Genomic DNA, 20,622 nt, shown 5'->3' on the forward strand with positions numbered 1-20,622 from the left:
AATTTGGTAAAGTTTTAAGACGATATATCAAGTACTTATAGTAAGGGGTGAATATTCAATTCAAACGCATTTATAGGTACTTATATAAATTTAACTTAAGAGTGCGTTCCATTTTTAGTGTAGGTATTCCTCAATTATATATGTACCTAACCACCAAAAAAAAATATTCAATAGATATAAAAGGCTAATACAAAATATAGATAATGAGTATTGTAAGGATTCTGATCAAAGAACAGATACTTATTAATATTGGTGTAACAATTGTGCTGTTAGTCGTAGATAAGATTAAAAATATTGTATATCATAGTTACAGAATGTCAGGAAACAAAAATGTTTTCATAATTTAAAAAAAAAATCTTATTTATAAAAATAGAAAAATAGAATTTCTTAGGTATAAAATTCAAAGGATAACATGTCTATAATAATGTTTTTAATTAAAGTTTAAATATATTGATTTGTACTATGCTAAAGTCTTGTTTAAATTGTCAATTAAAATAACCAATTACACTGAGATAAATACACTAAATATAACCTATGCATTACTCAAGTAAAAATATATATATTTATATGTCCATTTTTAAAATAATATAAATCAAGATCTTGTTATTATAAAGAAACTATTTATACAAAATCATTAAAGTATATAGCTATCTGGCTGCTGCTTTAGTATCAGATAATTAATAAATATTTAAATAAAATAAAAGAAAAAATTTCAACGAAATTGTAAGCTTCATAAAAACTTTAAAATAAAAAGTTTTATACTATAGATTATTATCAGATTTATATATGTATTATACAATTTGAAAATTATGGTACTTGCATAAGTGCTTACTTAAGAATATATTTTGATCTATAAATTAATTGTACCAATTAGACTAAGCTAAGATGACAATAGTTATAAGAAATCTATTTATAATTGCTGTTGGTTGTTACAAGTTAAATTTTATATGTAAAATGTATGCATTTTTTGTGCAAGGATCTTGAATGAAAATAAAAGAGACTCATGGAAAATATTTTATTTATTTAAATTTATCTATCAATGAATATCCTTACAACAATGAGATATCTACATTATATACAGGTATTTACAGTGTCAAAAAAATCTTCGATTTTTTTATTGATCGCAGGTTTCTGTATACATTTTCGACTTGAATCTAGTTCTATAAATTACAAGAATTTACAAACATGCCACTACTGAGATGAACAATTCAAATTTTCTAATTGGAGATCAGTCAGGCCTTTTTGAAACTAGGGGAGGAAAAATATAGTATTGTAACCAGAAGCTATACTCATTTATGCAATAAACAGAAACAAATGTTACTTCATCTTTCAACTGGTTTTATTAATTAACCTAAATTAGCATAACTTTTTAAGTCTCTGCCCTCCTGAAAGAGGAATGATTTTATGTAGGTGTGTATGAAATTTTAAGTACAAATTCTTTTTTCTTTCCATCTAAAATTACTGAAAAGGATTAATTAGAAAGAGAATTTATTAAATTATTTTAATTAGTATTACTTTGTTACAGTATAGCTCTCAATCATAAAAGGTTACAATACTTTATTTCGAAGATCTGAACTATTTATTTAAACCTCTCAGCCTGAGCTCCATTTCCAAATATGCTTTCATGGATGGATCTTCGACCATTTTCAAGATCTTTTCGGCAATTTCTGGTCCAGCGTTATCCATCTTCTTTGTGAGGGCTTCCGCCCAGACTATGAAGACGCAGTTAGCACAGCCTGACTGGCAACATGCTGTTGGTGGTTCATCTATGGAGGCCTATAAAAAATACTTTTTGAAACATTCACAAGTTTAATTGTCCAATATATCTAAAATTTATTATAAAAATAATCTAAATAAATCCATCCTTAAGTTCTAGTAACTACTTTGTTGTCACTTCATAGGTAAATATGCTGAACTGATCTTTATTTTCTATACATATAGTGGTGTACGGAGAAAGACTTTACACATGCATAACCGGGGGCCTAATATTGATTACTAACTCAACAATTTATTACTTTCCTAACAACAACAATGGATTAACTCAACAAATTTCACTCCCTTATAGTATCTATTTGCGATAGTGTGCCTAGAAGGCTGGCTTACTAAGGAACTTTAATGTAATTAGGTATAAATACCTCTCTAGCGATTTTTTCTAACTCCCTCTCTTTCTCGTCATCTGTCGCTGGTGGCTGACTGGCATTTGAACACAATCTAATTGGCGATTTCTGCTTGTGCAACAACAGCAATAACTTTGATCGCTGTAATGAAAAATATTATTTTAGAAACCTAGGTTAGTATTTCGCATCTGAAGGCTGTTTGATTATAAAACTTATAGTTACTAGCATGAAGAACGCCTAAAAATATTAAGGCTAGGTAGTTTAACACATTTTTTGATTTGCGTTTTACATAATTTTATTTCTAATGTATTTTTCGTTGCATATTTTTTTTTTCATTGCTTTGCTTTTAATTAGAATGAATTCATAGATATTTGGTCATTGTCATTGACAATTTTGACAGAAGCCGATACGGGACAGGCCAGCCAGGACAGGACAAGCTTTGACAGTCAATGTGTCACTAAAATCATTACCAACCAACGTAAAACGTGAATTCTTAGAGCGAAATTAAAAACGTCAAGATTATTTTTTTTGTATTTCCAGACATTATTAGGATCCCTCTGTTATAGTAATAGATGGTTTGTTATTGTCGATTAATTCATAGGCATTTATTTACAAAACTTCTCCAAAGTAATCCCTTTATATTTATAAACCTGCATATTTTGGTTGAAGCAGGATTTTTGGGAAATCGTTTCTTAGGTTACCAAGCCAACATTATAAATTGTAACGTGCTTGGCAAATTTCGGTTGTGCGTTAATAGTTCAGTATTTTAATAAAATAGTGTACCTTCCCCTACGGCTCCGCCCGGGTGAAATGTGCCCATGATCAAAATGTCTGATCTTCATGCATTTATGGAGTAATGAAGAATCATTACACTACGTTTGCAACATTTCATGTTCAGTTCAGGGGTTATGATGTAAAAGATGGGCAAAAAAACTTTCACATTTATTATATACCTACATTTGCAAATATTGGAGGAAAAGGTCGGAGCGGGAAGGCCTAGATGGACGTACCTTGATCAAATTTTAGACGTCCTGGCAAGCTATGAACGTGGATGAGGCGAAGGAAGTAAGCAGACATCGTGGCAAGTAGAAAGATGTAGTCTCTGCCTACCCCTCTGGGAAAAAGGCGTGATTTTATGTATGTATGAAATATTCGGGGGTATTGGTTATGAGATGAGAGGCAACACGTAGATCGAGATCGAATGAAATGAATAGAAAAAATAATGAATGAATGAAATGAACTGAAGCATTTGATTGATTTGATTTGAGCAATCATTCATTTTTTCTATAGACTTTTTTGATTTCCAATCCAAAACCTATTTTTTGGATTGATTCATAATTTTATAAATTGCGGTGGAAAATACTATTTAGTGTGTTTATAAATATTGGATTGTCCTTTAAATTGCACTTATAGACTATTCATAAGGTAAGCCATATATTTTTCTCTCAACCGCGCTACATTTATCAAGCTTGCTATGACGAAGCCGCTTATCCTGTTAATGTGCATACATCGAAGCGAGGGGTCGTTGTCACGGGTCTCTGTTGGTTAAAAATATCCTAAAGTCTCATTGATTAGCGTTATGATTCAGATCTGATTCTTATCTTAGCATATCTATGCATGTAAGGGCGGTTCCAGGCGTTGGTAGCGTGACTTGAATTTGTTTTCTAATAAAATGTCAACCAAAAATCTTCCAGTACATTTATGTACCTTGTCGAAATTATTGCGTGTTAGCCTTATACCCATAAATTGAGTGTGGAAGTATGTTATTAAATTATTTTGAAAGAGAGAAGAGGTTAGGAATTATTCTAGAATTGGTTCTAACAAGGGCCAGGAAAATTATAAATTAATTGATTATTTATAGAGACAGAACAAATTAATTGAGTATATATAGTATAACCTGTTCTGGTATAAAATAATGTCATGGTATGCCATACATAGCTCTACATGTACCATCCATTCAATTCTAATTGGCACCTGATAATTATGCCTTCTTCTCTGATTGGAATTATTCATTCATTCAATTAGTTACATATTGGTCAGTTGCATATCTATAGTATTCTGTTCATTTGTTTTTAAAACAATGAGGCAAAACCTACTTTGAGGTAATCTTGGTATGACAGCCAATCATTACACCAAATCTTATTTTTTTACAGTCAGAACCACCTTAATTTCATTAGAAACTCCCCAAGCAGCTAACCATAAACACATAGAATATTACCTATTATCCTTTACTATTTAAAGAATGTTTGTAACATCTGAAAGGGTAAATATGTAAATCTGGTATATAAATTTAAAACCTTGTTGTATTCATGTTATGCAAATAAAAAATTTAATTTGATATTGACTTACATTAATCCATAGTTATACATGCAAATGTGTCTTTATCTCTTCAGCTTATAAACATAAACAAACCAAAATAATTAATTTTTTAAACCTGCAATAAGATAGGTAAATAATAAGTAGCTTATCACAGTTTCAGCTAAAAATGTTCATAAGACGTTTGTTTTACTCATGTCTTAAAGACAATTTAATGCAAGAGAGATTGTTCACAAAAAAAATTGTTTTAGCTCCTAAAATGTCCGGCGAACCCGAAGTGACCCACACTCCCACTGAGGATGATGCGGAAGAAGAAATCAAGTCTACGTACAAACCTCCCCCGGAGAAGACGATAGAGGAGATCCTTGCAGCTGATCAAGAGGATGAGTCGTTACGGAAATACAAGGAGGCCCTTCTTGGGCAGGCCCAAGCTGGAGCTGTCATTGTTGGCAAGTATAGATTAGCTTTTACTTCATATTAATCACTTCTCTCACGGGGCAGACAGAGCCAACAGTCTTGAAAAGTCTGTAAGGCTACGTTCAAGACTTACATATGTACATACACCTCATATTACAACTCAGAGCAGTAAGCGAAGAGATTACATCTTTTCACTTGCCATGACCCTTAACCTAACTTTATTAGCTTAAATTATATCCCAGGAAGAGTAGGAGCCCAGGGTCCTATGAACATGATTGAGTTATGACAGGAATGGGTAAGTCAGATAATTATATAGGTAAAGTGATTTCCTCTGACCATGACCTTGTTACAAAGAACCGAATTGTTCAAGTAAAATCAAGTAAGCTCAATATTAATAAAGAAAATTAATAACAATGTAGGTTGATAGCTAAAGTAAACAAAATTAGGTGGGAATTATCAATACTGTTATCTGTTTGGTACATAGGTATCACCACTTCATATAATCCAATATCTGTTTGATAAACGTCAGTTTTATCAGTTATCATTGAATAGTTACTGAATTTGGCTGAAAGTTTATGCACTTTATAGCTTTTTCTCTCTATGAACTCTTTCCACCTTTTTTTTTCGCGATAAATAGTTGCCAATGTTCTTTCTCAGGGTCAATACTATCTCTGTACCAGATTTCTACAAAAGCGGTTAAGAGGTTTTGGTGTGTAAGCGTTATAGACAGACAGACTAGAGTTACTTCCGCACCCTCAGCGGACCCTGGACTCTTCTTCATAGAGGGAAAGACCCGACCAGGACTAATAAATCTCACCAAATTATTTTTCTGTATGTTTAGGAACCGTTTCTACATAGTTCATATAATTAGTCGTGAGAATTTACCTAAGTACCTACCAAGTTAATTGTTATTGATATTAAAGTATTACGTATTGACAGCCTCTGTGGCCGCAGCGGTAGTACGCTTGTCTGTGAAAACGGAGGTCCCTTGTTCGAGTCCCGGCCTTGGCTGGCACATTAAATGCTAGGAGTCCCACACTCTCCCGGGTGAATATCCGGGAGGCAGTCCGTAAAATGGACTTCCCTTTCGAAAACAAAGAAACGGGCATGATGAAAAACGAACTTTATCTGATTGGCCTGGGTTTTGGATGTTTAGATATATAAGTATCTATTTTTTTTTTATAGTATCGTTGTGTTAGTATCTCGTAACACAAGTTTCGGACTTACTTTGAGGCTAACTCAATCGTGTAATTTGTCCCATATATATTTACTAGCTGTGCCCGTCACTTCGTCCGCGTGAAATAGTTATTTTGGGCATCATTGAAGCCCTCAAGGATGAATAATTTTTCCTGTTTTTTTTTACATTTTCCATTATTTCTTCGCTGCTAATAGTTGCAGCGTGATATTATACAGCCTTAGGCCTTCCTCGATAAATGGTATGGTATATTCAACGCAAAAAGAATTTTTCAATTAGAACCAGTAGTTCTTGGGATTAGCGCGTTTAAACAAACAAAACAACTTTTCAGCATTATAATATTAGTATAGATTTATTGTACGAACTTCTGTGTTCAAAAATAGAATCAAATTTAAAAAGTAGATCTGTCAATTTTCCTCCCAGCTATTTAAAGAACTCCAATTTTGGTCATAGCGCGGAGTAGCATAGCGCCAACATTCACAGGTCGAGTGAAAAGTCAATATTTACGCTCTCTGATTGAGTCCAATCGATTGGCGCTTGATAGCAGTGGTTTCTGCGTCATTTGCGTTAATAAATTACCTGTTCACCTTCTGTTAATTATACCGATGTTAAAATTGACCAAATGGTGGAATCGGAAAAAGTATCCGAATAAAGTGTGTAAGAATTACTCGTGGAGGACCCAGGTTCAAATTCTATCTCGGCCACTATGTTCTAAGTTTGAGTAAATTTTAAGTGTTAACCGATGGTCTTATAGTACGGCGAACATCATGAGGAAACCTGCACATTCAGGCAACTGTATTTATGTAGCTATGACAATGGATTCTGGATTGGGTGAGTCAGATTTTTACACGAAGCGACTCCCATCTGACCGCCGCAACCTTTGCTGGTAAAACCTTAGGTACCTGTGTTGAATCGATCATGGCTACAAATCCGGTTGCCTGAATGTGCCAGATTTCCTCACGATGTTTTCCCCCGCCGTAAGAGCATCAGTTAGTATTGAAACTAATATATATAACTTCGAAAATAGTCATTGGTACATGGCCGAGGTGGGATTTGAACCTGTGCCCCTCTCTGCAATCCGCATTTTAAACGGGCACCTTACCAATTTGACCACTGCTGCTCTGAAACTTACTACGAAATTAACTTATATATAAGTAAAATCCGTTGACAGATCACAACGATCCTCGCAAGGTTATAGTGAAGAAGTTGGCGCTGTGCGTCGCTGGACGTGACGACGTGGAGCTCGACCTCAGCGGTGACCTCACTGACCTCAAGAAGCAGGTATGTTATTCGACTTATTTGCGTTTTACCTCCGTTTATCCACCTCACCAGCCTTGTAGCGTAGCACGCGCGACGCCGTTTATATCGCGCGATATACTATCGCTGTTCCGTTTCACGTCGTGATAAAAAGCGAAACAGCGATAGTAGGTAGCGAGAACGAAGCCGCTGGCAAAGCGGTCCAAATTAATAATTTGGTGACTTAAGCACTCGTTATAATCGATTAAGGGATATGCTAATAAACTTGGGATTCTTCTTGTTGGGCTAGCATCATGTCACTATTCAAATTTTAATGCTTTCAATAAGCCTAACAGCTGAACGTGGCCTTTTAGTTATTTCAAGGTTGTTGGCTCTGTCTACCCCGCAAGGAAATACTCGTAGGAAGTTTTCATCTAAATGTCGACTATCTTCGATATATTGTCATTGAAATTCGACACGCATGACAGAGTTATCGTTATCTTATAGTACATGAGGATGTATGACTCATCAATGTAGGTAATTAGTATTGCATAGGAACTTTTTGTGTAATAGGAGTGTTGTTCCGAATTTGTCCCAATAAAAATGAAGATAAAAAAATACAAGGTGTAATGTGTCAAACTTTCCATAAAGCTATGGGATAAAAAGTTACATTTTCATTAGAAAGATAGATAAAATCTGTTAAACATTTGCCATAATGACTTGCCCCGGGATCGAACCCAGTACTTCAGAGTCACTGGCAAGAATGTTGCCATTGCGACAAAGATCAATGTAAAATAAAGTAAGTAAGTAGTTTATCCACACCCCGTGTCTCGAGTAATTTCCAATCTTTTGAACTTTTCAATGATTCCGTTTGTATAAGTCATTATAGTCTTCTGTGTGGTCTATTCACACCTATTAGTCAGTTTTGTCTTTTCTGTCTGATCTTTTCACGACTATTAATATCCTATAGTTTTTGACAATTACGCATTCGCTGCAAAATCATTTGTTTTGGAACAGAGAAAAAATTGAATGCAAAATTAAATCATATGCGTAAAGAAAATAAATATCCACGACCTAGCTATCAGAAAACGATAATTTTCCATTAAAACTCGACTCGGTATCTAACCCAGACCTTCAAATTAAGTCTCAATAACATTTCCACTCGCCCAAAGAGACCGACGTACAATAAAGCAGTTTATTCACACCCCATGTCTCATAAAGTGATTTCCAACTCGTTGCACTTGTCAACGACTCAGTTTGTCTGAGTCATTAGTATTTGCTGTGTGGTCTATTCACACCTATTTGTAACCTTTAGTCATTTGACAGACTAAATTAGCGCGTACATTGGTTTCGGATAATATGTTAATAGTTTCAGTATTGCACTAAAAGATAGCATATTGAAATTAAAATTAGTGTTTTTTTTATCGCCTTGTAAAATTCCTATAGACGACACATTTTCCATTTACAATGTTATTTGTCAATTTAAACCCATTAAGCAATTCTTATTGTTCAACATTTTATTAGCATCGATCGATTATATAATAAATGATCAAAAAAATACATATTTGGGTATTGAAATTGATGATTGACAGCCTAAAAAAATAATATTGTATCCTTTTCATATAAAAAACTTTTTTTGTATTTCTTATTAGTTGTCGCCTATTCGTCTATGTCAGTATTCTGTACTGTCTGTGTCAAACATAATTTGTCCAGCCGCCGGTTCTAGCCTCGGTTTGATTCCTCTGGTCATTTGTCACATTTCTGATACATTTACTGCTTAATACTTGGTTCATGACGTTCACGAACTCGACAGGTGTTCCCCGAATTACACACTGGAAACTGCTGGCTAGCTAGTGATGTCCGGCTGTCGATGTTTCTTTTATCGATACTTGAAATCGATTATAATTATCAAAGCGTTCATGAACGCATTGTATTATCACCTAAGTAATTGGTCATCATCGTTTTTTTTTTTAAGCTCAATATGATCTCGTTTGGTCAGCTGGTAAACTGGTAGAGAATTCCAAACGGTATTAAAAGTCCGCCTTTTTTACATTTTATTTGTGCAGTAAAGTTTTAAATAAATGAATAAGTTTTACTTAGTTCTACGCTAGACTATCGATATAATTATCGACATTGTTCTATCCAGCACGTCACTGCTGGCAACTTGCCAACTCTAGTGCGGATGTCTGAATGGCCGCCCTGTTTCTTTGAACGTGTGTTTATTGATTTTTTTTATGGTGATCGAATTAGTGGCCAGGTGAATCGTTTCGTTTTTTTTATTATCGAACACTGGCCTGATTTGCTAGAGTTGACCTAATAAGCCGGTTTTGGAGTAGGTAAAATGACTTTTTTTTAAAATGACTGCAATAATCGAAATTGTATAGAGGCCGTTATATGCGATAAACTATTTGACAGGTTGTTGGTTTTCACACAGATAATAAATATTTATGTAAACTGCATGTTGTTATCTTGTTAGATCTATGTCTATGAATAGTTCAGTGCACTGCTCTAAATATTTTGAATGGTGCGTTATATCGCTCTTGTTTATTTGTGTTTTTGACGTTTCTACTTTTATCTATGACCAGTTGGAAGAACGTTTCATGGGGATGTCTTTATTTTGATTATGTAATATGTAATGTATGTACACAGTTTATTTATTATTTATTTAAAACTTTATCGAGCCTCAAAGGTAGACCTACAATAAGTGGACTTAATGTTAATAGCATTCTCTAGCAGTCAACCTTTACAAAATGGTTCATTTATAAATAATCCAATGTCAATGTAGGAGTTAGAAAAAAATAATAATACACAAATGTTCTCACTCTAATGCTTGTTGAATAAAATGCTTTTTTATGTCCCAAAATTATTATATTTTTTCGCTCTCTTCGTCACTCAAACCAATATTAGCTTAAGTTGGATTTTCTTAAGTCTTTTATTGTCACTGCTTATTGAATTCCTTTTACTTTAGCATTATTTTAGTCTAAACTTTCAGTCGCAGTTGGCATGCAAAAATATACATACATACATACATAAAATCACGCCTCTTTCCCGGAGGGGTAGGCAGAGACTACATCTTTCCACTTGCCACGATCTCTGCATACTTCCTTCGCTTCATCCACATAATATGCAAAAATATAGTCTTATAAATTAACATTATCAAATAAATTAATCAATACAATAAATTATTTCTACTACACTTGATTGCTACTTACGCTTACTTCTATCGTCATCCCTGTTCAATTAAACACGAGTAATGTATTTTATATGACATTTGGTCTTCAGTTGAAATTAATTTATTTTCCACGAGATAAAAATCGTCATAAATTTTTCCATTTGTCACAATAGTGGAAAAGTAATAAAATTTTCATTAAGCCACAGTAAATAAATCCTTCAATCTTTTTTGTATTTGATTAATTATATTTATTGACTTGACATTTTCACTGACCTTTTGCATTCGCGAAAATGGCCGTGAAAAGTGGCAGTTAATTATTTCGAATATATAAATAAGAGAATTTCCTTGATTACATTTGGACACTTCATACAATTGTAGTATGATTAATTAATTTAATTTAAATGAATTTTTCCTTCTATGCTATTGATTCGATGTAGGAAAACATAGTGAGGGAAATGGGATGCGTTACTGTGATACCTTAATGATTAGGTTTAGCGTTACCGAATTATCGATAGTTTTATTATCGATAATTTGGTAATATCCAACACCCTAATGTCCGACACTTTTTAAAGTAGTAACTAGCATAGTAAGAGGTGCGTCGGTGGTCGAATGGGTAAGGTGCCCGGTTAATATGCGTGTGGCATAAAAAGGGACAAGTTCGAATCCCAACTCAGACATGTACCAATGACTATTTTCGAAGTTATGTACATTAGTTTGAATACTAACCGATGCTCTTACGGTGATGGAAAACGTCGTGAGGAAACCTGCACATTCAGGCAAATGGATGTGTAACCCAAGATCGATTCAACACGGTTTAGGTTCTCGTGCAAAGGTTGCTAGGGTCAGACGGTAGTCGCTTGTTGTAAAAACCTGACTCACCCAATCCATGGTCCGTGGTCAAAGTCATACCCCGGACTCGTCTCCAGAGCGGTGAGGATGCAACCGGGACTAAAGCCAGGAGGTAGAAGAGCATAGTTGAATGCCAATTGATGGTTCCGTATCCGTGTGGTTCCCGGCACCAATACAAAAAAGAATAGGACCACTCCACCTCTTTACCATGGATGTTGTAAAAGGCGACTAAGCGACAGGCTTATAAAATTGCGATCCTTTTTTTTAGACGATGGGCTAGCAATCTGTCACTATTTGGATCTCAATTCCATCATTGAGCCGAGCAGCTGAACGTGGCCATTCAGTCTTTTCGGGACTATTGGCTCTGTCTACCCCGTAAGGGATATAGACGTGACTACATGTTTATGTATGTTTGTATGGTTCCGTTTCATTTCAGGTGTTCGTGATAAAAGAGGGCGTGCAATACAGGATAAGGATCGATTTTATCGTGCAGAGGGAAATTGTGCACGGGCTCAAATATGTGCAGAAGACCTACCGGTTGGGCGTTCCAGGTGATTGAAACATATTATTTTACATACATACATAAATACATACACACATACATACATACAAAAAAAAAATATTTGGCCAAACCCTTTTTTTCACGAACGATGACAAAGAGACTTGACCTCTATGGTTTGCACCGTCATAGTAACTGACTAATTTCTGTATTTGAAAAATATTGGCCGAGCTTGCATGAATAGAGTTATGAATGTGGATGAAGCGAAGGAAGTATGCAGAGATCGTGGCAAGTGGAAAGAGGTAGGTCTGCCTACCCCTCCGGGAAAGAGGCGTGATTTTATGTATGTATGTATGTATGTTTTGGCAAAAAATCCATATGAAGGATCTATGTATGCAAAGCCAGCAGAAGACAAAAATGTGTTTTTTTTTTAAATTTCTGTATGTATGTTTGTACTCGTAAAACGGGAAAACTTCTGTTCCGATTTGAATGCGGTTTTCTCAGATGTTTTGGGCTTAGACCAACTTAGCAACTGGTATATAAAAAAATATCTCTCCACCCCTCTAAAGGGCAATACCGTGAACTTTTAAGGCGAACGAAGTTGCCATAGTTAGTTTTAGAATATGACCACTCCATCTCTTACCAATTGATGTTGTAAAAGGCGAATAAGGGTATAGGCATTCTTGTAGTCCAGCTTTTACCATAAATCCAATATGAGTTAGGTTAGGACTCATATTGGACTAACTCATATTGGATTTATGGTAAAAGCTGGACCCACCCATACCCATACCCTAGTATGGGTGGGTAACGTGGTAAAGGAACTGCAAGGTCGCGGAGGTCAGACGTGCGTTGTTTAGTGCTTTACCATTTTTCGTGGTCATGGCCGGACAAAATAAAAAAAAGCAGGAGACCGGACCTGTTTTTTTTTATGCTGAGTGTGCAATTGATATACGTAATTAGATATATTGATATTACGGAAATTATCTTTGGCCTTCCGCTCTGGGGTAATTTTTCGAAAGAATAGCTAAAGGTCTGACTGAGTATAATCTATATCTCAGTGTTTCATTTTAGATCATCATTTTATCTCAGAATTAGGGTAATTATCATAAATCTCAATGCCAAATTTTATTAAATTCAGGGTTATTTTTAGAAGATACCAAATTTTTATCTATTTTGATAAATATACATAGGATTTTGATAAAATTTTGCACTAAAAATAATTATGTACCTTAGGTTAGGTAATATTAGGTACAAACTCTGTCTATGGTAAATAATTATGTACCTTAGGTTAGGTAATATTAGGTACAAACTCTCTATGGTAAATATTATAATTATGTACCTTAGTTTAGGTAATATTAGGTACAAACTCTCTATCTCTCTCAATATCAAAATCTCTATAATATCTTCTTCCTCCTGGCTTTTTAGTTCCGGTTGTATCCTCACTCGCTCTGGAGAGGAGCCCGAGGTATATGCCGTTGACCATGGATCCTGGATTGGGTGAGTCAGGTTTTTACACGAAGCGACTCCTGTTTTTCTTCTATATAATATAATTAGTAATACATACATACATATGATCACGTCTTTATCCCTTACGGGGTAGACAGAACCAGCAGTCTTGAAAAGACTGATAGGCCACGTTCAGCTGTTTGGCTATTAAGCCAGCAACCCGTCACTATTTGAATCTCAATTCTATCATTAGATAGAATTAAGATTCAACTAGTGACTTGTTGCTAGTCCATCGCCTAAAAAAAGAATCCCAAGTTTATAAGCCTATCCCTTAGTCGCCTTTTACGACATCCATGGGAAAGAGATGGAGTGGTCCTATTCTTTTTTGTATTGGTGTCGGGAACCACACGGCACGGCACGGCATATATAATATAATTAGTAAACAAATCAATTTTCCTTATAATTAATATATTGTATATAATTTATTTTACGCTGCGTCGGCCAGTGCCCGGTATGTATTCCTATGCGAGTCGCGTACGTACATAATATATGTATATGTGACGGATTGTCGCACGATTGTTGCACTATATATATATATATATATATGTTACGTTGTATTGTAATTAATGTGCTGTTTGCATGTTGATGTATGTTTTGACAAGGCTGGAGGCTAAGGTAGAGCCTTGGCCGTGTTTTTGTAGTGAATAAAGGTCGCAAAATGATTGAACATAACATAACATGTAATAACGTCTTTATCCCCCTGCGGGGCAGACGGAGTCAACAATCATCAAAAGACTGAAATGCCACGTTCGACTGCTTGGCCTAATGATAGAATTGGGATTCAAATAGTGACCGGTTGCTAGCTTATCGCCTGAGAGATGAATCCCAAGTGTGTAAGCTTATCCCTAAGTCGCCTTTTACGACATCCATGGGAAGACGATGGAGTGGTTCTATTCTTTTTTCTATTGGCTTTATTTTAACCACACGGCACACAAAATGATTTTAAGGGTAGTTTCAGGTAGGTATAAATAGGTGCAGAATTTCTAAGTTATATGTAGCACAGAGTAATTACTATTGTATAAATTATAACGATGTATGTGCCTAATCAAGACGTAAAATTTTTGTATGGCGCGAAAATATTTGAGCCAATCAGAGCGCGCAATTTGAACCCGCGAATTGAATCGTCCGTTATGAGCGAGATAGCAGGAGACATTATGTTTTTGGATTTTAAGTTTAATGTACTCGCAATATAAGGTCGTTATTTTATTTAGTTTTTATTCGGTTTGATTCGGCATTAGGTTGCGTAATTCTGTACATATAAACAAACCGTAAAAGTTTTTGCACGGAAATTTGTATTATTTTTGCAATATTTGTACATACATATAATCACGTCTATATCCCTTGCGGGGTAGACAGAGCCAACTGTCTCGGAAAGACCAAGAGACCACGTTCAGCTGTTTATCTGAATGATGAATCGAGATTAATATAGTGACAGGTTGCTAGCCCGTCGCTTAAATGAAGAATCCCAAATTTATTATCATATCCCTTAGTCGGCTTTTACGACATCCAAAGGAAAGAGATGGAGTGGTCCTATTCTTTTATCTATTTATGGAACCACACGGCACTACTTATGCAATATTTGCGATTAGATCTACCCTTAAAGTAGGTACAAGTGTCATAGAAATATGTATGTCAATATTACAATATTCATCAGTTATTTTAACTAAGACATTTTCACATAAATTCCAGTTGATAAGATGACACACATGGTTGGCTCCTACCCCCCCAAAACGGAGATCCAGTCGTACACCACACCCCCTGAAGACGCACCTTCAGGAATCGTCGCAAGAGGTTCGTACACCGTCAACAGCCTCTTCACAGATGACGATAAGAACGTCCACCTCCAATGGGAATGGTGCTTCGAAATCAAGAAAGACTGGAAGGATTAAAGAGTGCTGGATATCATACGGCTGGATTGGATGTTCGGGTGAAATTCCTTCGCCTGTGCCATTGACAAGATGCGGTGCGTTTTTGTTTTCTACATTTGAACTTGTTTTTTTTTTTTAAATACAGACTTGTTCTGTTTGATATTCGAATTTTAATTGTTCGAATCACTTGATTGAGCTTGTTTGATTGAAACAGACTTGTTCCAGAAGTCTTACAATGCGGTGCATTTTTAATTTTCTAAATTTGAAATTGTTTTTAACACTGGCTTGTTCTATTTGATATTGGAATTTTAACAGTTCAAATTGAGCTTGTTCTAAATAGGCTTGTTCCATTATAATTTTTTTTTAATTATAACACTTTGTTACTTGGTTTAAAATTTCCATTCTATATTTGAACCAACCATAGAATTAATAAATTGATAGACATCCATTTTGCGAATGATAATAACATAAATTTAACTTTATATTCTAGTGGAATAAGTCTCCAAATAGTGATACCTTAGTACATCTGCCTTATCCAAGTTCAAATTATATTCAAAGCAATAATATTAATGTAATATAGATGTTTTGCAAATATTTAGCTTATAAACTGATTATGAACTTTTATAAACCTATTATGCGATAATTTCTCCAATAAGGATTTTGATGTATTTAATATCATAATCACTTAAAACAAATTATGTGAAAACATAGATGTAATAAAAAAACGAAGTGGCATATATAATAAATATATTTGTTATGCTATATAATATGAAATCAAAAGCATATTTCTTAAATATAATTTCATTGAATGTCCAGTCCAGTTAGTGTCGGAAATGGTGGCTGACTGATTGGATTGATTCGTTGTTCTATCGACAACATAGGATTAAGGTCTTCAAATACTGACAGTATCTGCGCAATACTGACTCGATAAGAATTTGGATAATTCTTATATATATAAAATCGTCTTTTTTATTGCAGAAATCGATTATAAATCTACTTTATTATATAATATCCTTTTACTTCCGTACAACTTCATCGTGACACAATGTAGAAAAAGTGAAATGAATCCCAACTTGGTCGTTTTTTGTAGGTGGCGTTTATTTAGTTGCTTTGATGAATTAAGATGAACGCGAAATTATCATCACTAGGAGGTTCATCTTTACACTTTTACTTTCTTTTATTTATTCACAATACATTATTACTATTTTTGCTCTTATACATAAAGTTGTTATTCCAATGAATACGTCGAGTCAGAGTTGCGGAGATGTCACATAACAGACCAATAGACATAAGTGTAGGCTTACCATTTTAATATACTCGAGTCTTCGCGATCGTATCCGTAATGTATGATATTAAAGGATCAAAATTTAGTGTAAAAATATTGAATTTACATATACATGTGTATTTTAAATACATTTTATAATAATATACCTACTTATCTTCAGTCTATTTAGCATTATTATATTAGTTCTAACACTAGATTTGGGTATTGGATACTTAAAAAATAAAACGTTTTTAACAATGAGGTTGTTGCTCTAAAAGAGGTCTGTCAAATGGTCATTTTAAAGCCTTATATTTTGCAAATTCTGTGTTCTTTGACCGTTGGCGATGAAGATACATTTATACATACGAACACGTCTTCACCCCTTTCGGGTTAGACGATTGGACGTATGATTGGCTAGCGACCTGTCACTATTTGAATCCCAATTCTATCATGATGGCTGCAGAAGAATTATCTGATAATTTCTGCTAACAGATTGTGCCCACTTAGACTTGACCTCTTTAGTCGTGCATTTAATACCCAAATCTACTGTGGTTAGGTGTCCTATAAGATATTATAAGTACCTATCTAAGTATTGGCGTGTGAATATGAGAATATTTATGTGTTAATGTCACAAATTAGCTGTACATTTTGGATGAATAAGTTGGTTTTTTATCTATTAAACCGTCTCTTTCCAACACTCCCTTTATAACGACGTTCCTTAATAGTTTATTAAGCCGTCGGCTAAAGACCTATTAAATTCACCCGTCTCTTCCTAACACCCCCTTTACATTGTCCATAGTTTATTAAGCCGTCGGCTAAAATACCTACATATATATGTTTTCATCATCAAAAACCTATTTTCACACTCACACGCCTATATAGTCATTATGCTATAGTCTGGCCACTATTTTGTAGTACCGACACGATGCTTAGACCAGCATTCCTAGAGCATTTCAACCGATCTTTACTCGATTAGAATTGTAAGCCTTGAGGAATGAATTGCTTTGAAAATAACCTTAAGTGTCTAACTCGAGGAATTATTTATGTTTTGATAATTATCGCCAAGGGGCTGATTTTGTGGTCATCGGTTGGCGCCACTGTCGGTTAGTGTCAGATTTGTTTTCAAAGTTTGTTGTTTTCGTTTGCGAAAATCCATATATCTATAACTATACTTCAAGACGTACCATTGAAATATCGAGAATGTTGAATATAGTTTATGTATTCTTTATTTTGCAAATAAAAAGTGCAGTCAAGTTACGAACAGAAAACTTTTATTGATTTTATGAAATGAAATGTTATCCAAATTTTTTTATAGTACAAATATATGATGCAATGTTAAAAATATATTTAAAATTTGACACAGCAACGGCCCTTTTTGGTAGCTTTTATTACGGAATCGGGTCTTGTAACGATAATTATCAAAACCATTGTCAGTTTATACTCGGTGATAAGGCTAAAAAAAGCAATTATTTGTCGGCTTCGTAAGAGTTATATAGTGACATAGTTGTAGGAATATAGATGGTTGGATGTGAAATTTTTGGGAGAAAAGAAAATGATACAATTTTTTTTTTATATCTATATTTAAAGTTTCACATTTGACGCTTCTATATATCAACAATTCTACGAGTAAGCAAGACAAAATATAATGCGATGTTTTCTATACAAAATCGATGTATGTACCAAAACTTAGTATAAGAATATTGGAAAGTATTGGTGCACCAAATAAAAAGATGTCTATTTTTTAATATTTCACCTGCTTAATATCAGTGGCTTTAGAAGTCTGAATGTACTTCCAACATGATCTTGACCATTCTAGAATGAAAAATTTAAATGCAGATTTGCGCGCGAAACTTAACGACAATACTTTTGGTACTGTCGTGTCGCGAGTCGTTTATCTTATGGAGTTGCTTTTGTATACTTCATAAAAACGGCCGCATAGCGTCGTTTCGTGTCGCGTCGCGTCGCGTCGTGTCGCAAATACGTTCAGACCTTAACCGTGGCAATAATGTCGTAAAAGTATTATTTTATTGAGCTGTTTTCTTGAATAGCTTTATTAGAATTAAGCGATTAAGTACACAGAGCCATCTTAAGTGTCGTGACTAAATTTTAGAGTTTACGATATGTGACTATATATTTCGTCGAAAATTTCTAAAACAACGTAGTTAGTCACTTACTATTTGTTGTTTCATTCGTATATGTTTTCATAAAAGCCATAAAAGTCTTTTGAAGAATAGTACAAGGATTTTGTAATAAGACGTCGAATTAAATAATTGATGTGTTATCAAGTGATAGTTACGATAAGAAAAATCTTTATTTGGCGCAAAAGGTGACATTACATAGTTTATAATAATAAAAAAAAATTACATGACGATTACCAAAAGGGTTTCCACTCAGCATATGCATGTGCATGATAAGGTTATACAACGCGCTGTATAATTGTAAAGCTAAATCGTTGTATAATACTCGTATTAACCTGTTTCTAACAAATAGTGATGAGGTAAATACTGTGTAGTGATGGGTAGACGCAACGAGACAACGAGGTCGATGGGTGAACTAGTTGAAAAACGGTATTAATTTTTAACTAGTTTACGGCATTATCTTAAATCTTAGCATGACCCGTCGACGAGTTTACCCGTTCACGGCGATATAAATAGTAAAAATTAACGATTCATTCATTCAATGCTCACCTCTAAAATATTATGTATTATCGCCACCTGCAATATCATTTGTGCCTAGGAATTGTCTATTTAAAGAAATTAATAAAATGAAAACTATAATTACTGTAAAATTCTATTGTCACGACACTGGCTTCTTAGAAATCTTAACGGTCCGCCAAAATCAAGTTAGCAATGTTAAATTAATTGTTTATCGAACGATCGTTATAGTAATGTCGTGCAACCCACCATTATTCTGTATTTAAAAAAAAGACATGAAATCAAAGTTGATTAATCTTTAATGCCTTATAATTTTTTTCTCTTTTTATTCAATTACCAGAAATCTATTGTATGGTTTGCTCTGATGTCTTTTCTATAGCATGGTTGCTATGAATTCTCACAAATGAGCTGAATACTGAGGTAGATAGATACAAAAAGGTCACACGCTTACGAAGTTATACACTGATCTGCAGTTGAGACTAAAAAATAAACGATTAATATTGCTCACTATGTATTTCTAAATTTGATTTTGTCGTGCAGCGAGACCCAAACGGCATTTAATAATCGCTTAAGCGCAAAGGTGCTCAGTGGTCAATCATTGGTTCTCTTCTACTCGTAATATAAGGCTTCCCTTTTATAAATTATAAAATTATAATAATAAATACATTTTTCCGTACCGGTCTTCGATTGGACCCAATTTTGAAGCTCGATTCGCCCTGTAAATAAAACTGATTTGATTTGTTAGGACCTCTGAAATTTGTACACGAAAAGTAGCTTAAATTATGAATAAATCTATATTGGGAAAGTAATATGACGATCAAATATAAAATGATTTAATACCGATATTAACTTTGTAATTTTCTGGTATAAAAATATATTGCTATTAGAATCAATGCCTTAATAAACTTGTACGTAGAATAATAAGTCCTTGCTATAGTTAAGCACGGTGTGGCATGAGATATAGTAACAAAAATGTACTCCCAATATTCTACCTCGTAGTTCCAAACATTAATCCATTGTTATCGCTAAATTTAACACTTATCCAAATGTAGTGTCGCTATTTTTGATACCTATTGTATACTAGAAACAATACTAGCGATTAAAAAAAATACTTAATCGTGAACTAAGGTAGTAATAACGTTTTTAATAGCTCCGCTTCAAAATTGGGCCGGCATTTAGTTGGTGTTACTGTAATTAATCGGTTGAATTCATGAATTATTTCAATAGATGTGTAAAGTTTTATGCATTGTAATAGTTTGGCCAAAAATAAAGCTTATTTATTCAATATAGTTTTTTATTCATTTACACCTAAGCTGATTTATATGAGTCACAGATATCTTACTTTTTTTAAATCTGTGGTGTAAGTGGTCTAACCATTATTTCACCACGTGGTTTGTAACAATAGGCTATTTGACTGTATTAAAAATATACATTTCTTTTATGTCATCAGTCTTAATATTATTTTTTTGGAGCGATTTGTAATAACGCGAGATAAAAATATTGCATTATTTAAACAAAATCCGTCTCAG

The 20,622-nt window shown here is 34.1% G+C and overlaps 2 protein-coding genes across 2 annotated transcripts; one reads left to right on the plus strand and one right to left on the minus strand.

The window, feature by feature from the left end:
- Positions 1 to 1,004: 1,004 nt before the first annotated feature.
- On the minus strand, positions 1,005 to 2,494 carry LOC106142535 (oxidoreductase-like domain-containing protein 1). The gene is made up of 3 exons (XM_013344328.2): positions 2,340 to 2,494; positions 2,136 to 2,258; positions 1,005 to 1,776 (listed from the first exon to the last, which is right to left on the minus strand). Exons 1-3 carry the CDS (start codon positions 2,343 to 2,345, stop codon positions 1,576 to 1,578), a joined length of 330 nt encoding a protein of 109 aa, XP_013199782.1. The 5' UTR covers positions 2,346 to 2,494; the 3' UTR covers positions 1,005 to 1,575.
- An 891-nt stretch (positions 2,495 to 3,385) lies between these two features.
- Positions 3,386 to 20,378, plus strand: LOC106142534 (rho GDP-dissociation inhibitor 1). Its single transcript, XM_013344326.2, has 5 exons — positions 3,386 to 3,542; positions 4,685 to 4,882; positions 7,217 to 7,326; positions 11,739 to 11,853; positions 14,997 to 20,378. The coding sequence occupies exons 2-5, from the start codon at positions 4,693 to 4,695 to the stop codon at positions 15,194 to 15,196; spliced, it is 615 nt and encodes a 204-aa protein (XP_013199780.1). The 5' UTR covers positions 3,386 to 3,542; positions 4,685 to 4,692; the 3' UTR covers positions 15,197 to 20,378.
- Positions 20,379 to 20,622: the final 244 nt, after the last annotated feature.

The sequence above is a fragment of the Amyelois transitella genome, chromosome 12, assembly GCF_032362555.1.
Source record: "Amyelois transitella isolate CPQ chromosome 12, ilAmyTran1.1, whole genome shotgun sequence".
Classification (NCBI taxonomy): domain Eukaryota; kingdom Metazoa; phylum Arthropoda; class Insecta; order Lepidoptera; family Pyralidae; genus Amyelois; species Amyelois transitella.